Below are 19,141 nucleotides of genomic sequence, written 5' to 3'. Positions count from 1 at the left end.
ACAAACACATTTTTTACCCGTTAACGACGTTAAAATTATCTTTTTTTTTTTCTAATAGCATTAAGCACGAAAAGACAAATTTATAATAAATAAAATGCCCGCACGGAGAGGAGATGAAGAAGGTAAAGGAAGGGGAAAAAATGGTGGTGGTGGGGGGAGGGAGAATTATAAACAAAATAAGGAGAAGGGATTAGGAGGAGAAAGACCGAAATCAATTTTTCAGCAAAAGATAGCCGGCAAGCCAAGGAAATTTTTAGTATTCAGTACTTACTACTACAAGAATAATTGAGATATTATCTAGAGACAAGGTAGGCCGAAGACAAAGATAGATTTGCCAATTAACATGCTTTCCCAAAACCAATTTTAATGACACTTAAATTAAAGGGAATTATTACGTACTTTTCCCCCCTCTGCCCGAGTTAAAATGTAGTACAGTTTGGTGAATTACAGAGATTTACAGAATGCGAGAAAGTAATTATTTTCCTACAGGAGGAAGGTATGGAGGAGGAGGAGGAGGAGGGGGAAATGCTGCCTCTGTGCTGTCGGGGGGGAAGCGAGCCAAGAAAACGATTGCTGCCGACGACGAAGGTAAATTAAATGGAAGTTCCTCGATAACAATAGAGTTAGTGGAACGGAGGTTCGAGCTGGAAAACGTCAGTTAAGAGAAAGAATAAACAGTATTGTGCTTTTCCATTTGATTCTATTGACGAGTGGCAAAGCATTTGTTGTAATCTGGCTGACTATAAAATTGCTATCATGAATATTTATAAGGGTTCTATCTCATTAAGGAGATTCTTACGTCTTAAAGTCTGATAACGTTGGAAAATTAGAGTGGTGAAGAGGAGGGAGGGGAGGAATTGCCAACCTTAATCGACGTGTCGTCGGTAAAGATTGCACTTAACTAGTTCCTATGCACGATTAATAGAATTGCTACTGATGAGCCTACTAAGATAAAGTATTCATAATTTTACTTAATACGATTGAAACCGTTGGCGTTTTCAAATTGTTTATTAGTAAGTTTCGATTCATTTGTGATTCTGTAAAGTTTACTAATGCCAACGCTTTTGGGATTTCCTTGGAGGAACGTGCATTAATTTCCATTTTGATGCATCATTGATTATGTTGTGTTGTTTCACCGAGTTTCAACATTAAATATATCTATCCTCCGTCGTTTATAATGTATTTATTTTTGAATATTTAATTTTTTAACAAAGTAATTCCGTGAGTAATAATTTTACCTCTTCGGATGCCCTCCTCTTTCATTTTAACTTTGCGCCAATTTGTGCAACGTGGGCGTGGAAAAAACCTATAGTGTCAGCTAATTTTGGTTGTATTTGTAAAACTAAGTGTTTAATTGAAGTTTTGTGATGTGTTTCTGTGTTTATAGGAATTCATTTGGTAGATTTGCCCATTTTCTACCAGATTTTGAGTGGATTTACCCAAGAAAACGTGAGTTGTGTTTATTGTTAGGGCCTAAAGTGTGAGCTAATTTTCTTTCTTTTTGGTATTTATAAAACCGGTGTTTAGTTTTTTTAATTGTTAATGCTTTAAAGTGTTGTAGAGTATTTCTGTGTTTATAGAAATTTATGAGACGAGAAAAATCCCGATTTGTTTGCTTGAATTGAGGCTAAATCGTGATGTTTATAGCAACAAATATACAAAGCAACCAGTGAAAAAAAAAATATATATATACATATAAAAGATTTATTTAAACGTTAACAATATCTACTATTATTTTTGAATTTTAAACCCTGTTCTGGAGTCATAATTTCATTTTCCTCTTACCATTTTCGAATCTGAAACAGAAAGAATATCTTTCATTCGTTCGATCATTTGGAAAAAAAATCGAAAAAAATAAAATACAAAGAAAAATCTCAATAGGAAAACATCAATCAACTGGCGGAAAACACAATAGAACCCGTTTGAAATTGTTTCAAATGTATATATATTTTTTTTATTTTTTGAACTTTTAATAAATTTTAATCTGTATTTCTTTGTTGTTTCGTCGTTAATATGTCTAGAATTTTAATTTTAAATATCCAGAACAGATTTTAATCTGTTCTGGATATAACTTGTTGCTTCGAATTTGATACGCACGCTGCCTTTTATATGATGCCTTTTATAAAAGGCATTTTATAAAAGACACTATAAAAGGCATCTTATAAAAGGCACCCTATAAAAGACACTATTAAAAACATCTTATAAAAGGCACCCTATAAAAGACACTTTATAAAAAACACTATTAAAGGCATCTTATAAAAGGCATCTTATAAAAGGCACCCTATAAAAGGCACCCTATAAAAGACACTTTATAAAAGACACTATTAAAGGCATCTTATAAAAGGCACCCTATTAAAAACACTTTATAAAAGACACTATTAAAAGCATCTTATAAAAGGCATCCTATAAAAAGCACTTTATAAAAGACATTATTAAATACACCTTATAAAAGGCTCACTATAAAAGCACTCGAAATTATAGGCATCGTGCGTATCAATTTCAAGTGTTTTCAGGAAAAATCACTTGATAATTAGGAGTGAATATGAAAAAACAGTTAAACTATTTTATTAAAGAGTAAAAATAAAATATAAAATACTAGAAAGTTCTGTTGTATTAGTAGAAGCGATATTAGGGGGCCCAAATTAGAACGTGCAGCCTACATTCACGCGTAGCCACTAACGCTCCTGTGTATCCACGTGTAAAAACGCGTGTTTTATATTTAAATCTTCTTCCTATACTTTACGAAGAAAAAAGTAAACAATATTTACAAATATAAGGGAGCCCGGGCCCCCTGGCCCTCCTCTAGTTACTCATACATACAGACTTTCGGACAGTGTAATAAAATAAGTCTTAAATTTCATGCTGTGTAGTGTTTTCTATTCGATTTTATAAATTTATGTGCGTAACAATTACGTAGAGCGTAACATGATGAAAATCGTTACGTAAGTAGTAAATATTTAAGACTTAGGACGGTTTTATTCCTAACTTAGTCACTATCTATCAACAGTTTTAGTCTCATCAAGACGTATACAAATTAATAATCAGTTCTATCGTATGAGAAACAATACATAACTACATTAGATCCATCACGAAATGATGGATAACATAATTTTGTATTGTCTGTCTTGATAGAATCGATTATTAATTTGTTTCTGATATTTTTATTCTGTGATAATAATAATCATAATAATAATTTTGTTTATCTTTCTATATTTGGTTTTATATACATGTTGAGTTTGTCTAAATCAAGATCATGTGGTATGTTTCAGAATAATGGTCGTATCCTTCTTTATTGAGATACACAGGATTAATATTTCTATTTTTTAAAATTGTCAAGTATTGTTTTTCTTTTTAATTTGCATTTTTTAGAATTGTCAGGTATTGTTTTTGCATTATTTTGCATTTTTTATAATCATCAGGTATTGTTTTTATTTTCAATTTGCATTTTTTAAAATTGTCAGGTATTGCTTTGTATTATTTTGCATTTTTTAAAATCATCAGGTATTGTTTTTGCATTAATTTGCATTATTTAGAATCGTCAGGTATTGCTTTGTATTATTTTGCATTTTTTAGAATCGTCAGGTATTGTTTTTGCATTAATTTGCATTATTTAGAATTGTCAGGTATTGTTTTTGCATTATTTTGCATTTTTTAGAATTGTTACGTATTGTTTTTGCATTGTTTTGCATTTTTTATAATCATCAGGTATTGTTTTTATTTTCAATTTGCAATTTTTTAAAATTGCCAAGTATTACTTTGTATTATTTTGCATTTTTTAGAATTGTCAGGTATTGTTTTTGCATTATTTTGCAATTTATAGAATTGTCAGGTATTGTTTTTGCTTTGTTTTGCATTTTTAATATTGATCAGGTATTGTTTTTGCATTATTTTGCATTTTTTAGAATTGTCAGGTATTGTTTTTGCATTGTTTTGCATTCTTAATATTGATCAGGTATTGTTTTTGCATTATTCTGCAATTTTAAGAATCGTCAGGTATTGTGTTTGCATTATTTTGCATTTTTTAGTATTGTCAGGTATTGTTTTTGCATTGTTTTGCATTCTTAATATTGATCAGGTATTGTTTTTGCATTGTTTTGCAATTTTAAGAATCGTCAGGTATTGTTTTTGCATTATTTTGCATTTTTTAGAATTGTCAGNGTGAAAAATGTAGTAGTAAAATCTAGTAGTGAAAAATGTAGTAGTAAAATCTAGTAGTGAAAAATGTAGTAGTAAAATCTAGTAGTGAAAAATGTAGTAGTAAAATCTAGTAGTGAAAAATGTAGTAGTAAAATCTAGTAGTGAAAAATGTAGTAGTAAAATCTAGTAGTGAAAAATGTAGTAGTAAAATCTAGTAGTGAAAAATGTAGTAGTAAAATCTAGTAGTGAAAAATGTAGTAGTAAAATCTAGTAGTGAAAAATGTAGTAGTAAAATCTAGTAGTGAAAAATGTAGTAGTAAAATCTAGTAGTGAAAAATGTAGTAGTAAAATCTAGTAGTGAAAAATGTAGTAGTAAAATCTAGTAGTGAAAAATGTAGTAGTAAAATCTAGTAGTGAAAAATGTAGTAGTAAAATCTAGTAGTGAAAAATGTAGTAGTAAAATCTAGTAGTGAAAAATGTAGTAGTAAAATCTAGTAGTGAAAAATGTAGTAGTAAAATCTAGTAGTGAAAAATGTAGTAGTAAAATCTAGTAGTGAAAAATGTAGTAGTAAAATCTAGTAGTGAAAAATGTAGTAGTAAAATCTAGTAGTGAAAAATGTAGTAGTAAAATCTAGTAGTGAAAAATGTAGTAGTAAAATCTAGTAGTGAAAAATGTAGTAGTAAAATCTAGTAGTGAAAAATGTAGTAGTAAAATCTAGTAGTGAAAAATGTAGTAGTAAAATCTAGTAGTGAAAAATGTAGTAGTAAAATCTAGTAGTGAAAAATGTAGTAGTAAAATCTAGTAGTGAAAAATGTAGTAGTAAAATCTAGTAGTGAAAAATGTAGTAGTAAAATCTAGTAGTGAAAAATGTAGTAGTAAAATCTAGTAGTGAAAAATGTAGTAGTAAAATCTAGTAGTGAAAAATGTAGTAGTAAAATCTAGTAGTGAAAAATGTAGTAGTAAAATCTAGTAGTGAAAAATGTAGTAGTAAAATCTAGTAGTGAAAAATGTAGTAGTAAAATCTAGTAGTGAAAAATGTAGTAGTAAAATCTAGTAGTGAAAAATGTAGTAGTAAAATCTAGTAGTGAAAAATGTAGTAGTAAAATCTAGTAGTGAAAAATGTAGTAGTAAAATCTAGTAGTGAAAAATGTAGTAGTAAAATCTAGTAGTGAAAAATGTAGTAGTAAAATCTAGTAGTGAAAAATGTAGTAGTAAAATCTAGTAGTGAAAAATGTAGTAGTAAAATCTAGTAGTGAAAAATGTAGTAGTAAAATCTAGTAGTGAAAAATGTAGTAGTAAAATCTAGTAGTGAAAAATGTAGTAGTAAAATCTAGTAGTGAAAAATGTAGTAGTAAAATCTAGTAGTGAAAAATGTAGTAGTAAAATCTAGTAGTGAAAAATGTAGTAGTAAAATCTAGTAGTGAAAAATGTAGTAGTAAAATCTAGTAGTGAAAAATGTAGTAGTAAAATCTAGTAGTGAAAAATGTAGTAGTAAAATCTAGTAGTGAAAAATGTAGTAGTAAAATCTAGTAGTGAAAAATGTAGTAGTAAAATCTAGTAGTGAAAAATGTAGTAGTAAAATCTAGTAGTGAAAAATGTAGTAGTAAAATCTAGTAGTGAAAAATGTAGTAGTAAAATCTAGTAGTGAAAAATGTAGTAGTAAAATCTAGTAGTGAAAAATGTAGTAGTAAAATCTAGTAGTGAAAAATGTAGTAGTAAAATCTAGTAGTGAAAAATGTAGTAGTAAAATCTAGTAGTGAAAAATGTAGTAGTAAAATCTAGTAGTGAAAAATGTAGTAGTAAAATCTAGTAGTGAAAAATGTAGTAGTAAAATCTAGTAGTGAAAAATGTAGTAGTAAAATCTAGTAGTGAAAAATGTAGTAGTAAAATCTAGTAGTGAAAAATGTAGTAGTAAAATCTAGTAGTGAAAAATGTAGTAGTAAAATCTAGTAGTGAAAAATGTAGTAGTAAAATCTAGTAGTGAAAAATGTAGTAGTAAAATCTAGTAGTGAAAAATGTAGTAGTAAAATCTAGTAGTGAAAAATGTAGTAGTAAAATCTAGTAGTGAAAAATGTAGTAGTAAAATCTAGTAGTGAAAAATGTAGTAGTAAAATCTAGTAGTGAAAAATGTAGTAGTAAAATCTAGTAGTGAAAAATGTAGTAGTAAAATCTAGTAGTGAAAAATGTAGTAGTAAAATCTAGTAGTGAAAAATGTAGTAGTAAAATCTAGTAGTGAAAAATGTAGTAGTAAAATCTAGTAGTGAAAAATGTAGTAGTAAAATCTAGTAGTGAAAAATGTAGTAGTAAAATCTAGTAGTGAAAAATGTAGTAGTAAAATCTAGTAGTGAAAAATGTAGTAGTAAAATCTAGTAGTGAAAAATGTAGTAGTAAAATCTAGTAGTGAAAAATGTAGTAGTAAAATCTAGTAGTGAAAAATGTAGTAGTAAAATCTAGTAGTGAAAAATGTAGTAGTAAAATCTAGTAGTGAAAAATGTAGTAGTAAAATCTAGTAGTGAAAAATGTAGTAGTAAAATCTAGTAGTGAAAAATGTAGTAGTAAAATCTAGTAGTGAAAAATGTAGTAGTAAAATCTAGTAGTGAAAAATGTAGTAGTAAAATCTAGTAGTGAAAAATGTAGTAGTAAAATCTAGTAGTGAAAAATGTAGTAGTAAAATCTAGTAGTGAAAAATGTAGTAGTAAAATCTAGTAGTGAAAAATGTAGTAGTAAAATCTAGTAGTGAAAAATGTAGTAGTAAAATCTAGTAGTGAAAAATGTAGTAGTAAAATCTAGTAGTGAAAAATGTAGTAGTAAAATCTAGTAGTGAAAAATGTAGTAGTAAAATCTAGTAGTGAAAAATGTAGTAGTAAAATCTAGTAGTGAAAAATGTAGTAGTAAAATCTAGTAGTGAAAAATGTAGTAGTAAAATCTAGTAGTGAAAAATGTAGTAGTAAAATCTAGTAGTGAAAAATGTAGTAGTAAAATCTAGTAGTGAAAAATGTAGTAGTAAAATCTAGTAGTGAAAAATGTAGTAGTAAAATCTAGTAGTGAAAAATGTAGTAGTAAAATCTAGTAGTGAAAAATGTAGTAGTAAAATCTAGTAGTGAAAAATGTAGTAGTAAAATCTAGTAGTGAAAAATGTAGTAGTAAAATCTAGTAGTGAAAAATGTAGTAGTAAAATCTAGTAGTGAAAAATGTAGTAGTAAAATCTAGTAGTGAAAAATGTAGTAGTAAAATCTAGTAGTGAAAAATGTAGTAGTAAAATCTAGTAGTGAAAAATGTAGTAGTAAAATCTAGTAGTGAAAAATGTAGTAGTAAAATCTAGTAGTGAAAAATGTAGTAGTAAAATCTAGTAGTGAAAAATGTAGTAGTAAAATCTAGTAGTGAAAAATGTAGTAGTAAAATCTAGTAGTGAAAAATGTAGTAGTAAAATCTAGTAGTGAAAAATGTAGTAGTAAAATCTAGTAGTGAAAAATGTAGTAGTAAAATCTAGTAGTGAAAAATGTAGTAGTAAAATCTAGTAGTGAAAAATGTAGTAGTAAAATCTAGTAGTGAAAAATGTAGTAGTAAAATCTAGTAGTGAAAAATGTAGTAGTAAAATCTAGTAGTGAAAAATGTAGTAGTAAAATCTAGTAGTGAAAAATGTAGTAGTAAAATCTAGTAGTGAAAAATGTAGTAGTAAAATCTAGTAGTGAAAAATGTAGTAGTAAAATCTAGTAGTGAAAAATGTAGTAGTAAAATCTAGTAGTGAAAAATGTAGTAGTAAAATCTAGTAGTGAAAAATGTAGTAGTAAAATCTAGTAGTGAAAAATGTAGTAGTAAAATCTAGTAGTGAAAAATGTAGTAGTAAAATCTAGTAGTGAAAAATGTAGTAGTAAAATCTAGTAGTGAAAAATGTAGTAGTAAAATCTAGTAGTGAAAAATGTAGTAGTAAAATCTAGTAGTGAAAAATGTAGTAGTAAAATCTAGTAGTGAAAAATGTAGTAGTAAAATCTAGTAGTGAAAAATGTAGTAGTAAAATCTAGTAGTGAAAAATGTAGTAGTAAAATCTAGTAGTGAAAAATGTAGTAGTAAAATCTAGTAGTGAAAAATGTAGTAGTAAAATCTAGTAGTGAAAAATGTAGTAGTAAAATCTAGTAGTGAAAAATGTAGTAGTAAAATCTAGTAGTGAAAAATGTAGTAGTAAAATCTAGTAGTGAAAAATGTAGTAGTAAAATCTAGTAGTGAAAAATGTAGTAGTAAAATCTAGTAGTGAAAAATGTAGTAGTAAAATCTAGTAGTGAAAAATGTAGTAGTAAAATCTAGTAGTGAAAAATGTAGTAGTAAAATCTAGTAGTGAAAAATGTAGTAGTAAAATCTAGTAGTGAAAAATGTAGTAGTAAAATCTAGTAGTGAAAAATGTAGTAGTAAAATCTAGTAGTGAAAAATGTAGTAGTAAAATCTAGTAGTGAAAAATGTAGTAGTAAAATCTAGTAGTGAAAAATGTAGTAGTAAAATCTAGTAGTGAAAAATGTAGTAGTAAAATCTAGTAGTGAAAAATGTAGTAGTAAAATCTAGTAGTGAAAAATGTAGTAGTAAAATCTAGTAGTGAAAAATGTAGTAGTAAAATCTAGTAGTGAAAAATGTAGTAGTAAAATCTAGTAGTGAAAAATGTAGTAGTAAAATCTAGTAGTGAAAAATGTAGTAGTAAAATCTAGTAGTGAAAAATGTAGTAGTAAAATCTAGTAGTGAAAAATGTAGTAGTAAAATCTAGTAGTGAAAAATGTAGTAGTAAAATCTAGTAGTGAAAAATGTAGTAGTAAAATCTAGTAGTGAAAAATGTAGTAGTAAAATCTAGTAGTGAAAAATGTAGTAGTAAAATCTAGTAGTGAAAAATGTAGTAGTAAAATCTAGTAGTGAAAAATGTAGTAGTAAAATCTAGTAGTGAAAAATGTAGTAGTAAAATCTAGTAGTGAAAAATGTAGTAGTAAAATCTAGTAGTGAAAAATGTAGTAGTAAAATCTAGTAGTGAAAAATGTAGTAGTAAAATCTAGTAGTGAAAAATGTAGTAGTAAAATCTAGTAGTGAAAAATGTAGTAGTAAAATCTAGTAGTGAAAAATGTAGTAGTAAAATCTAGTAGTGAAAAATGTAGTAGTAAAATCTAGTAGTGAAAAATGTAGTAGTAAAATCTAGTAGTGAAAAATGTAGTAGTAAAATCTAGTAGTGAAAAATGTAGTAGTAAAATCTAGTAGTGAAAAATGTAGTAGTAAAATCTAGTAGTGAAAAATGTAGTAGTAAAATCTAGTAGTGAAAAATGTAGTAGTAAAATCTAGTAGTGAAAAATGTAGTAGTAAAATCTAGTAGTGAAAAATGTAGTAGTAAAATCTAGTAGTGAAAAATGTAGTAGTAAAATCTAGTAGTGAAAAATGTAGTAGTAAAATCTAGTAGTGAAAAATGTAGTAGTAAAATCTAGTAGTGAAAAATGTAGTAGTAAAATCTAGTAGTGAAAAATGTAGTAGTAAAATCTAGTAGTGAAAAATGTAGTAGTAAAATCTAGTAGTGAAAAATGTAGTAGTAAAATCTAGTAGTGAAAAATGTAGTAGTAAAATCTAGTAGTGAAAAATGTAGTAGTAAAATCTAGTAGTGAAAAATGTAGTAGTAAAATCTAGTAGTGAAAAATGTAGTAGTAAAATCTAGTAGTGAAAAATGTAGTAGTAAAATCTAGTAGTGAAAAATATAGTAGTAAAATCTAGTAGTGAAAAATCTAGTAGTAAAATCTAGTAGTGAAAAATCTAGTAGTGAAAAATCTAGTAGTAAAATCTAGTAGTGAAAAATCTAGTAGTAAAATCTAGTATTAAAAAATGTTGCAGAGAAAAATCTAGTAATGAAAGAAATCCTTCTTCAAGAAAAAAAAGAACCTTCAGACAGATGTAGCAAATGCTGATCAGGAAAGATAACCATTGTGACAGGAGCCATTTTAGAGATTTATTGAAAGCTGCGGGGCAAACTCCTCTAACAGATTTTCTTTCGGGGGAATGTTTTCATCTCTTGCTTCGTGTTTTTACTTTATATAGACTTTAACTAATACCGATGATTCATAGCTAGGTTGGGGAGTTTAAATAAGGACATAAGCCAGTGTTAAAATAACAAAAAGATAAAAAAAAAACAAAAAGTTGTACGCTATTATCTCTGGCTAAATTAATGTTCTTATTAGCGAAGAAGGTAGCGCTCTTCAAATCCTGATCCTTCAATTTCGACAATGGGCTTACTCGAAAACACTTGTTTGTTGTTAAATAAACCAAACAGACACTCTTCAAGAGTGATCCTTCGAGTGAAAGAATGAGACTGTTGATTGAGAAATAAATATTCTTCGATCTCGATCCTTAAAATTCCAGACTGAACGAAGTTCTTGAACACCCACCAACTTGCTTGTCGATAACTTTATATCGCTTTCCATTTCTTATGATTCATTTCTCCTATCAGATCTTTCTATCAGTGAATTTCATTACTTTAGATTTATTTCGTGTCAGTTATTTTATCTGATATTTCACTTTTTAAATATATTACACGTGATTCATTTCTCTAAGTTGACTCTTTAAATTCATCTCATTGGATTCGTTAATTAAGATTTATTTTTATGTAGTTTCTATTGTTTGACGTCTATTTTTCTACCCTTTTTTTTTAATTACTAAACATTCGCTTCTTTTGTTACTTTAAAGACTTTTTTTGGGGGTGAGATTCATTACTCGAGATTCATTCTTTTGTCAAAATTATTAACGAGTCATTCATTGTTCAGTTTTCTCGCTTGTGATTTATTATTCGATAAATCACAAGCGAGAAAGATGACGTTCTCGTGATTCATTTTGAGATAGTTTCGTTCTTTATGATTCATTTTTTTTTTTGTGATTTCCTCTTGTAATTCGTCTTTAAATCATTTTATTTTCAATATCTTAAGTCTGTTTCAGTCCTTGAATCAGTTTATTTATTTCTAGATCGATTTCCTTTCAACTGTTCTTACTTTAGATTAATTCTTACGTCCTACGTCTCTGTTGACGATTCATGTTCTATCTGTTTATTTTAAATTTTGCTGCTGCCATGATTTTTAGCTGATAGTTGTTTAAACACATCATCCATACAACAAGTACACTTTAAACACTTTCAGTGCTGAAAAGCACTAGTTTTTTTGGACTGAATTTAAGACTCCAGCAATCGTGATTCGTCTTGTTGTTTACATATTTCCCAACATTCATTTTCTATCAAGCTAGCTATTCTTTTTCTATTCATCCACTCTAAGAAGACCCTTTCTATAAAATGTTCCTAAGCTTATACAGACACTACGTCTTCTATACACTTGCACTACGTCCCCTGTACACTTGCACTTTCTTTCCAATACATTGGCGTAGACTATGTCCCCTGTACACTTGCACTTTCTTTCGAATACATTGGCACTACGTCTCCTGTATACTTGCACTCTGTCTCCTGTACACTGGCACTACGTCCCCTATATACTTGCACTCTGTTTCCTGTACACTGGCACTACGTCCTCTATACACTTGCACTTTCTTTCCAATACATTGGCACTACGTTCCCTGTATACTTGCACTCTGTTTCCTGTACATTGGCACTACGTCCCCTATACAGTAGCACTACGTCCCCTATAAACTGACATCTACCGAATTTAACACGACACACTACAAAAAAGTATCCGCAAAGAACTTCACCTTACCCCTTCCTCAACATTCAATTTACTCGTGTCACCACTACAACGACTTTTAAATTGCAGGCCGTTTAAACATCCGATCCACCCTAACACGAACACACGACACAGGATTTTTTATCACACAGACAACACGATCCAAAAAAAAACAAACAAACCACCCCTCAACCGCAGCACGCGTTTATCCTTAACAATTACTCGAAAATAATGATTTATTTTTAATTTTAAGGGGAAGAAAAGAAAGGTCTTTTCATTGATTAAGCGGGCAAAATTCCAATAAGAGGCATTAATTCATTTAAATATAACTCGCCGTTATAAACTTCAATTTATTATACACACAAAAACCAAGTGAATAAAATAAAAATTTCTGCTTAAAAGAAGAAAAAGAATAATAATAATATAAAATGGAAAAGGAAAAAGGGGGGGGGAAAGAAGAAAGGAAACAAAAAAGGAAAATGAAACATAACAAAAATGGAAATTTTGAACTGGAATATTCTTCTGCTGTATTAAAAGTTGGCTCGGAGCCATATAAATGCAATTACCTCAAAACACGGATCGATCTCTCTATAACTACGATTTATTTAAACAGAATTTATATACAAATTGATTTTTGTTTGTTTTTTTTCCCTTCCCCATCTTAAATTTTCGAGTGGGAGGAGAAAAAAAACATGTTTTTCTAAAATTTCCTCTTTTTCGTCGTCTTTTAACACGGGGTAATTTTTTATGTGTTTTTATTATTCGCCTTTTAATGAAAGGAGGGGGGAAACGGCCGCTTAGGTGTTAAGGTATATAAATAATTTCCCATTAAGGGGTTGGTTTATGTTCCCAGCTCGTGCAGTGTGTAAAAACTGTACACGTTTCCTGGTGTATTAAGGCCTTACGGGGCCCCCTCTTCGTAATTTCATACCGGTGGCTCAGTAGATGACGCTACTCAGCAGGGTTCGTCCCCTTCTCAACCGTACATACCGATTTCTACGGATTGTGGAGTGTAGTAGCAATAGTTGAGGGATAGTATGCATATATGGCTGAGGAGGGGGATACAAATTCCGAAATGCATCACATGTCGTATAGTAAAATCCAATAAAGTGGCACGAAGTAGCTACACGTGTAATGTATGTTCGAGTACATTTTAAAACAATATGCTTACTGTTTGATGTTGGGTATGTGTGTTTTGGATGTATCAATAGTGTAAAAAGTTCTGTATACTTGTACATTTTTATAATACTGTGTACACATTTGTATATCTTCTCTATTTTCTTGTAATAAATACTATAACTTCCATACAGTATCGGGTAAATATTATGCATACGTTCATACTATACAGCGTAAATAGAGTTCATACATCAGTAAGAAATACATATTTATATACAATTTTCTAATGTATTAACGTGTGAAACTGTAAGCTTGTTAATTAACTAATGGGTACATATTAAAAGTAACGTTAAATCATCCAATTGTTGAAAATCACAAGTAAAATAATAGATTAGCATAAATTTTGTATGTTGGCTTTTGTTGTAAATTGCCAGTTTATTCCTTATTCAACCCCGAAGTCTTGTAACTGAAATATGTATTAAGTTATAAAGGAAGCGTGCATTAATTAATTATCAATATGTAGGAGAGGGATGGAACTATTCTAGTTTAGTTGTTTCCCCTCTTGTTAATCGAGTTTGAAAGACCCCTCTGAACTAAAGGGATTCCTTAAATTCGATTTATTTATTTTTTATTCATAGAAAACGAGATTATAATGTCCGTTATTGCCGTTTTCGTTATCTTTAGCTTAGATTTGGCAAGTTCTTAAGTATAAATGAACTTTGGAGACACTTTTAAAATGCCTGTATCATATGATATTTAATATTATACAAGATCTATGATTATACTAATGCTGAGTATCGACGAGCATAGGTTTGTGAGTGTCTGAAGGCCTTAAAAGTTCGAGGCACCAAGCAAATGCCTGTGTTGTTTATGCCTTAAATCGTCAATGGTAGATTCAGTTCTTCCGGAGCCGTAGGCATAGAAGACTAGTAAGAAAGCATCAAACTTATAGAAATTTGCCTAGTTTGGTGCTGCAGACTAATAAGAAAGCAGCAAAATTATAGAAAATTGCCCAGTTTTGTGCTGCAGACTAATAAGAACGCAGAAAATTTTAGAAAATGGCCCAGTTTGGTGCTGCAGACTAGTAAGAAAGCAGCAAAATTATAGAAAATTGCCCAGTTTGGTGCTGTAGACTAGTAAAAAGTAGCAAATTATAGGAAATTGCCCAGTTTGGTGCTGCAGACTAGTAAGAAAGCAGAAAAATTTTAGAAAATTGACCTCTTTGGTGCTGCAGATTAGTAAAGAACAGCAAACTTCGAACAAGAACCAGCGATTTAGTAGTGAATGTTTAATTAAAAATCAGCAAAAATTTTAAAAAGAAATCACCAATACGATACCAAAGCATTCGGTTTTCTGGAATTAAAAAAAAAACAGTTGTTAATGTTCACTAATTAAGTGAATTCTAGTGAAAAAAAAACCGCTTAAAAACTTCATTACTTTCTCTAAATCACTAGGGGCAAAAAATTGCATTCAAATCTAACTGAATACTCGTCCTATATAAAAGAAAAAAATAAAAATAAACCCGCATACTAACTTGAAAAAAACGAAGGGGGGGAAAAACAAATTCGATAGAAACAGATCAGAAGCGAATGAATGTTTATGAATATATAATAAAAGAAACCTATACAAATATTCATTTTATAACAGCAAATACAAACATAAAAGTTATTATAAACTTAATTGATTTTTTTCCTTTTTCCTCCCTTCCCAAGAAGATATATTTATACATCTCTACATATTTACTCATAAATATATAAAAGCCGGGCGTGTATGTATATATATATATATATATGTAAACAGTTGATGTTATCCATCATACCTCGATCTAACGCCACCGTTTCTTTTCCTTTAAAATTGATGCAAAATCGAGTATGAAGCTAAACCGAAGAATCTCAAACACTTGAAAATTATGTATATTAATAAATAAGAAGTCGAGGACTACAGCTTAATGGGGCCCAGGCAAATTTATATTAGGGAACCCCACGTAGAGTGTTGACTTCTTTCTGGGGATCTTTTCGGAAGAGATTTGTATGGGGGCCGTTTTTTTGCCCATAGAATAAAGCCCACTGTTAATGGTATCTTCACACTAGTTTGAGGGTTGAAGGTAACAATGTCCTCTGCAGTGCTGAATCATAAATTTGGTAATTCAATAGTAAAGAAGGAAGATATGTGAGCGAGCATTTATTGGCGCTGTACGAGGGTGGCGTTATAACGGAATCCGAGTAAAATGAAAACCTTTCTAAACCGAAATTCTTCAGAACGGAGTGATTTTCTGTCAAAAATACTGCTGAAACATGAAAATGTACAGTCCGTGCGATTCCGGTTTAAACAGGTTATATATAGGCCCTATATATCAATATATATAGGCCTATATTATTCTTTCCTCCCTGTGGACACTAAAAGGGCCTTTTAACTAGGCTCATCGTAAGTTATGCCAGACCCAAAATGGCTCCACCAGAGCGATAGACTGACACGACAACTACGGTGGCGTTATATAGGAGGGCGTTATATCGAGGTTTGACTGTATTTACACAATTTTTACACAGATATAAGCTTACATGTATATAGTATACATAATAACGCATGTATAAACTTACATACAGCATAAGCAACTACTGTTTCTATATATATAGCCTATATATAGACAGAGAGAAAGAAAAACAACACAGCAACAACAACCGTAACAGTGGAGAAAAGACGAAAATAAATGGCAAAGTTGTTTTGCCACACATAACACAGAACCACTCTAACCACTAAATTATATTTTTCGTCCATTGACGTCAGTAATAAGTTGTCCTCCTGTTGGTTACACCATCGATAAAAATCCACCAGACAATCGGTAATGTTTATGAACGTGTATATATATATATATATTTCTCCCCCCAACAAAAGTGTAGGTAATAAGAAAATGTATAATTTGACGTTATAAATGGCCAGATATTAGCAGTAAATAATGTAAGCCTCATAAAATGATCGTAGCTTGAGTAACATTGTAGTAATTCCTGCACTCTTGGTGCCACAGCTTATTTTCATTTTAGCATAGAATTTATAGTTCAATTACATTACGGCTTTTTAGAAATTTAGAACTGCGAAAGGAGGGAGGGAACCAAGAATAAAACATAGAGGAAAAAAAAAAGATGGCGGGCGGGAAGAAGAGGATGGAGGGGGTTTCAGAAGGAAGAAGAAATTCTAGATTGTTTTGCATTTTTATTATTAAGGGAAGTGAAGGAATGGAGATATACAATACGAGAAAATGCAATAAACCAACTCGTCTGCGACCGTTAAGGCATATATCGTCCATCCACAACAAACATTGCTTACACAATACAGCTTCTTTCAATAAAATGAGATCATCCGAATGTCTTATTTCGATTCTTTTTCCTTGCGACGATATCTTTATAAAAATATTCCATCGATAAATACCGCTTTTATGAATGAATATTTGAATTACAAAGGAAAGTCGCAAGCCGTCGCGTCCTACGACCTCTAAATGACCTTGAGGGGAGACATACCTGTTTAGTGTCCTCTACCACGCTCCAGTTTTCGTTTAAGGAAAAAAAATATATATATATTAAATATACTCCTTAGTTAGATTTGCATAAACGATATATGCGGGTTTTTATGTATTTATTTATTATTATTTTATGTAGCTCGCACGAATTACAAAGAGGCGTCGCGTGACGGCGAAACGATCTCGTCACGCGTCGCGTCGATTACAGTTATGGCGATGTTTAACTGATAACGTCCATCAAGATTACTTTTCTCTCTCTTTTTTTTTATTAAGGAGGAAAAATAAATGAAAATGCTGTTGTTTTAATAAAATATAATTTAAATTTTTTTTATTCGTGCATTTTTTAATTCGCTTGAGGTAAGATTAAATAGGAGAGGAGTGGCGTATAATTGAAACTACTCCAGTCTAAAATCTACTTTATAACAGAGGAAAAGTATGGCCAAAAATGTAAAAATCTCTTTCACATTTTTGGACTTAATCAGCCTTTTAAGGCTGATTAAGTCCAAAAATGTGAAAGAGATTTTTATTCCAAAAATGTGAAAGAGATTTTAAAAATTCCAAAAATGCAAAAAAGTTTGGGATTTTTTTTACCTGTGTTTATGGATATTAATGTGTGGGTGGGAGCGAGCGATTTTTTTCATCCAATTTGAAGCTTAATAACTCCTGTGCCCTTTGACGAAAATTTCTGAAATTTTGCAAGATGGTTTGGGGTTGAGACCGTAATTTTTCCAGAAATTTTCACGAAAATCGGACCGTAGGTACGAGAGATATGGCCCCAAAACCTTAATATCTCCCGAATCAATCTAAAGTGTTAAAGGTAACGGTTGCAATTATTAGGAGCGAAAACAAATAAAAATTGCCTGGAAAAGTCCAGCAACAACGTGATTTACCGTTTTCTTTTTGGTCTTTATCTTGTAGAAATTCGATATTTATGGTCTAGTGATCAGATCTTGCATAGAACGTTGCGGCTACACTCGGATTTCAGCACGTTCTTTTTCCAGAAAATTAAGTAACTGTTACGTTTTTTTCCTCACCTGTTTAAACCGTTACGCTACTTTCTACAGGTGATACGGACAATCGTAAAGGCTGAGTCCACAGTACGGAGTGGCAAAACGAAAGGAGAAATAAAGAACACACGCTCGCGCCTAAAGAGAAAAGGAAGAGGGGGGATAGAAACGTAAGGAAACAAATCAAAAATACTTCCAGATGGGGGTGAAATAAAATAAAAAAAAGTGCCATACAAAGCACATTAAAGAGGATTTTCATCCACTCGGTGTATCCAAAAGAAGATTTCGCTCATCTCGATAAAGAGTTGTGCAGTTTCGTAATGCATTTTGGAGTGCAGCAATTCCATGTTTTATTTCGCCGTTGTAATGCTAACAAGCATTGAAATAACAGTCATCTCCTAACATTTGTTACTATGGCAACGATCGAATGGAAAGTTCTAACTGCCAAGAACATGACATCCTATCAACTCTGCATAAAAGCTGGAAGATATACCGTATGTCAATCTCCTTGAGTGCCTTTCACGATGGATGGAAAATGTTTCTGGGACCGTTGTGTTCCCTATTAAGTTAAGAAAAGAAGAATATCACGCGACAATGCCAGATGGAAAGTGCACGGTTTTTTTCCCTTTTTTCCCTCTCTTTTTCCCTCCCCGTCCTTTTTTTTTATTTTTTTATTATTATTATTTTTTTTATATTTTCTTCCAACCTCTTAAACCCCCTTCCTCTGTGTGTATATGTGTGCTCTGATGGGTTATGTATGATTGGTAAGAAGTGATTTTGTATGCAAAAGATTTTAAATTCGTCCCGTTTGTGTTTTTAATGAAATAAAAGGTTTTTTATTGATAAAAAAAAAGAAGTGTATATATATAAAAGGAGGAAAGAGAGGGAGAAAAAAACACTCGCGTGCTCCCTCCCGCTCGATATTTGGCGCTTGCGGTTTGTGTGTTGCGGTGGCGGCTAAGAAGCCAAGTCTTATACCTACAGCTCGAAACGGATATATATAAACTACTCTTTAAAAGACAGACATACAGGCCAAGTTTACCTCCGATGACCTTGAAGCGGCGCGACGCGACGCGTCAAGGTCATTAGTAGAAATTTGCTAATTAATCGGAAGGAGGCAGAAAGAAACTAGTCTGCGGGGTAGCGCATAAGTTTATTTTATAAAATAAATTAAATAAAAATATTCTATTCCATTATTTAAGTGGCGTAAAGGCCCACTCGTATGGCAATCCATTAAAATGAAAAATGAATAAATATTCTCTCCCTACCTGGGCAATATTTTTCTCTCGGTAAATATATGAAAATAATGTATTAAAAGATAAATTTTGTAATATTACCGAAATTTAATATTAAAAATTTCTATTTTTATTTTTTTATTTTTGTTTTTTAATGCGTAACTCGCTCCACTCCGTTGCCATTGCCCCCACTTCAAACTCCTCCTCCTCCTCCATTTTTTTTTCTCCCCCTGTGTAATTTATTTCCATGGACTCTTACACGTGAAAAAGAAAACGAAATTAAATAAGAATTTCGCATATTATTTACATTTAAAATTTAATATATTAATAAAAAATACGTTTAATAAATTCTTATTCGTCCCCGGGTCTAAACGCATGCCACTTTACAGCCGATAAAATTAATTACCGGGCTGTGTGTTTGTCTGTACGTTGCTAAAAACGCGGTACGTGTGAAGAAATATCCT

General features: G+C 30.8%; 1 protein-coding gene across 1 annotated transcript in view; it reads left to right on the top strand.

Annotated features, from left to right (window-relative positions):
* The first annotated feature begins 461 nt into the window (after positions 1-461).
* Positions 462-19,141, top strand: part of LOC111626393 (protamine-like) — a 31,442-nt gene continuing 12,762 nt past the window's right edge. Inside the window, exon 1 of the mRNA XM_023369756.1 lies at positions 462-588. Within this exon, the coding sequence (XP_023225524.1) occupies positions 462-588 (127 nt within the window). The remainder of the gene's footprint in view (positions 589-19,141) is intronic.

Source organism: Centruroides sculpturatus, unplaced genomic scaffold, assembly GCF_000671375.1.
Source record: "Centruroides sculpturatus isolate CEXI.00-Female unplaced genomic scaffold, Cexi_2.0 scaffold203, whole genome shotgun sequence".
NCBI lineage: Eukaryota > Metazoa > Arthropoda > Arachnida > Scorpiones > Buthidae > Centruroides > Centruroides sculpturatus.
The sequence above is the reverse complement of the archived record's forward strand: the minus strand, read 5'-3'. Positions and strand labels throughout refer to the sequence as shown.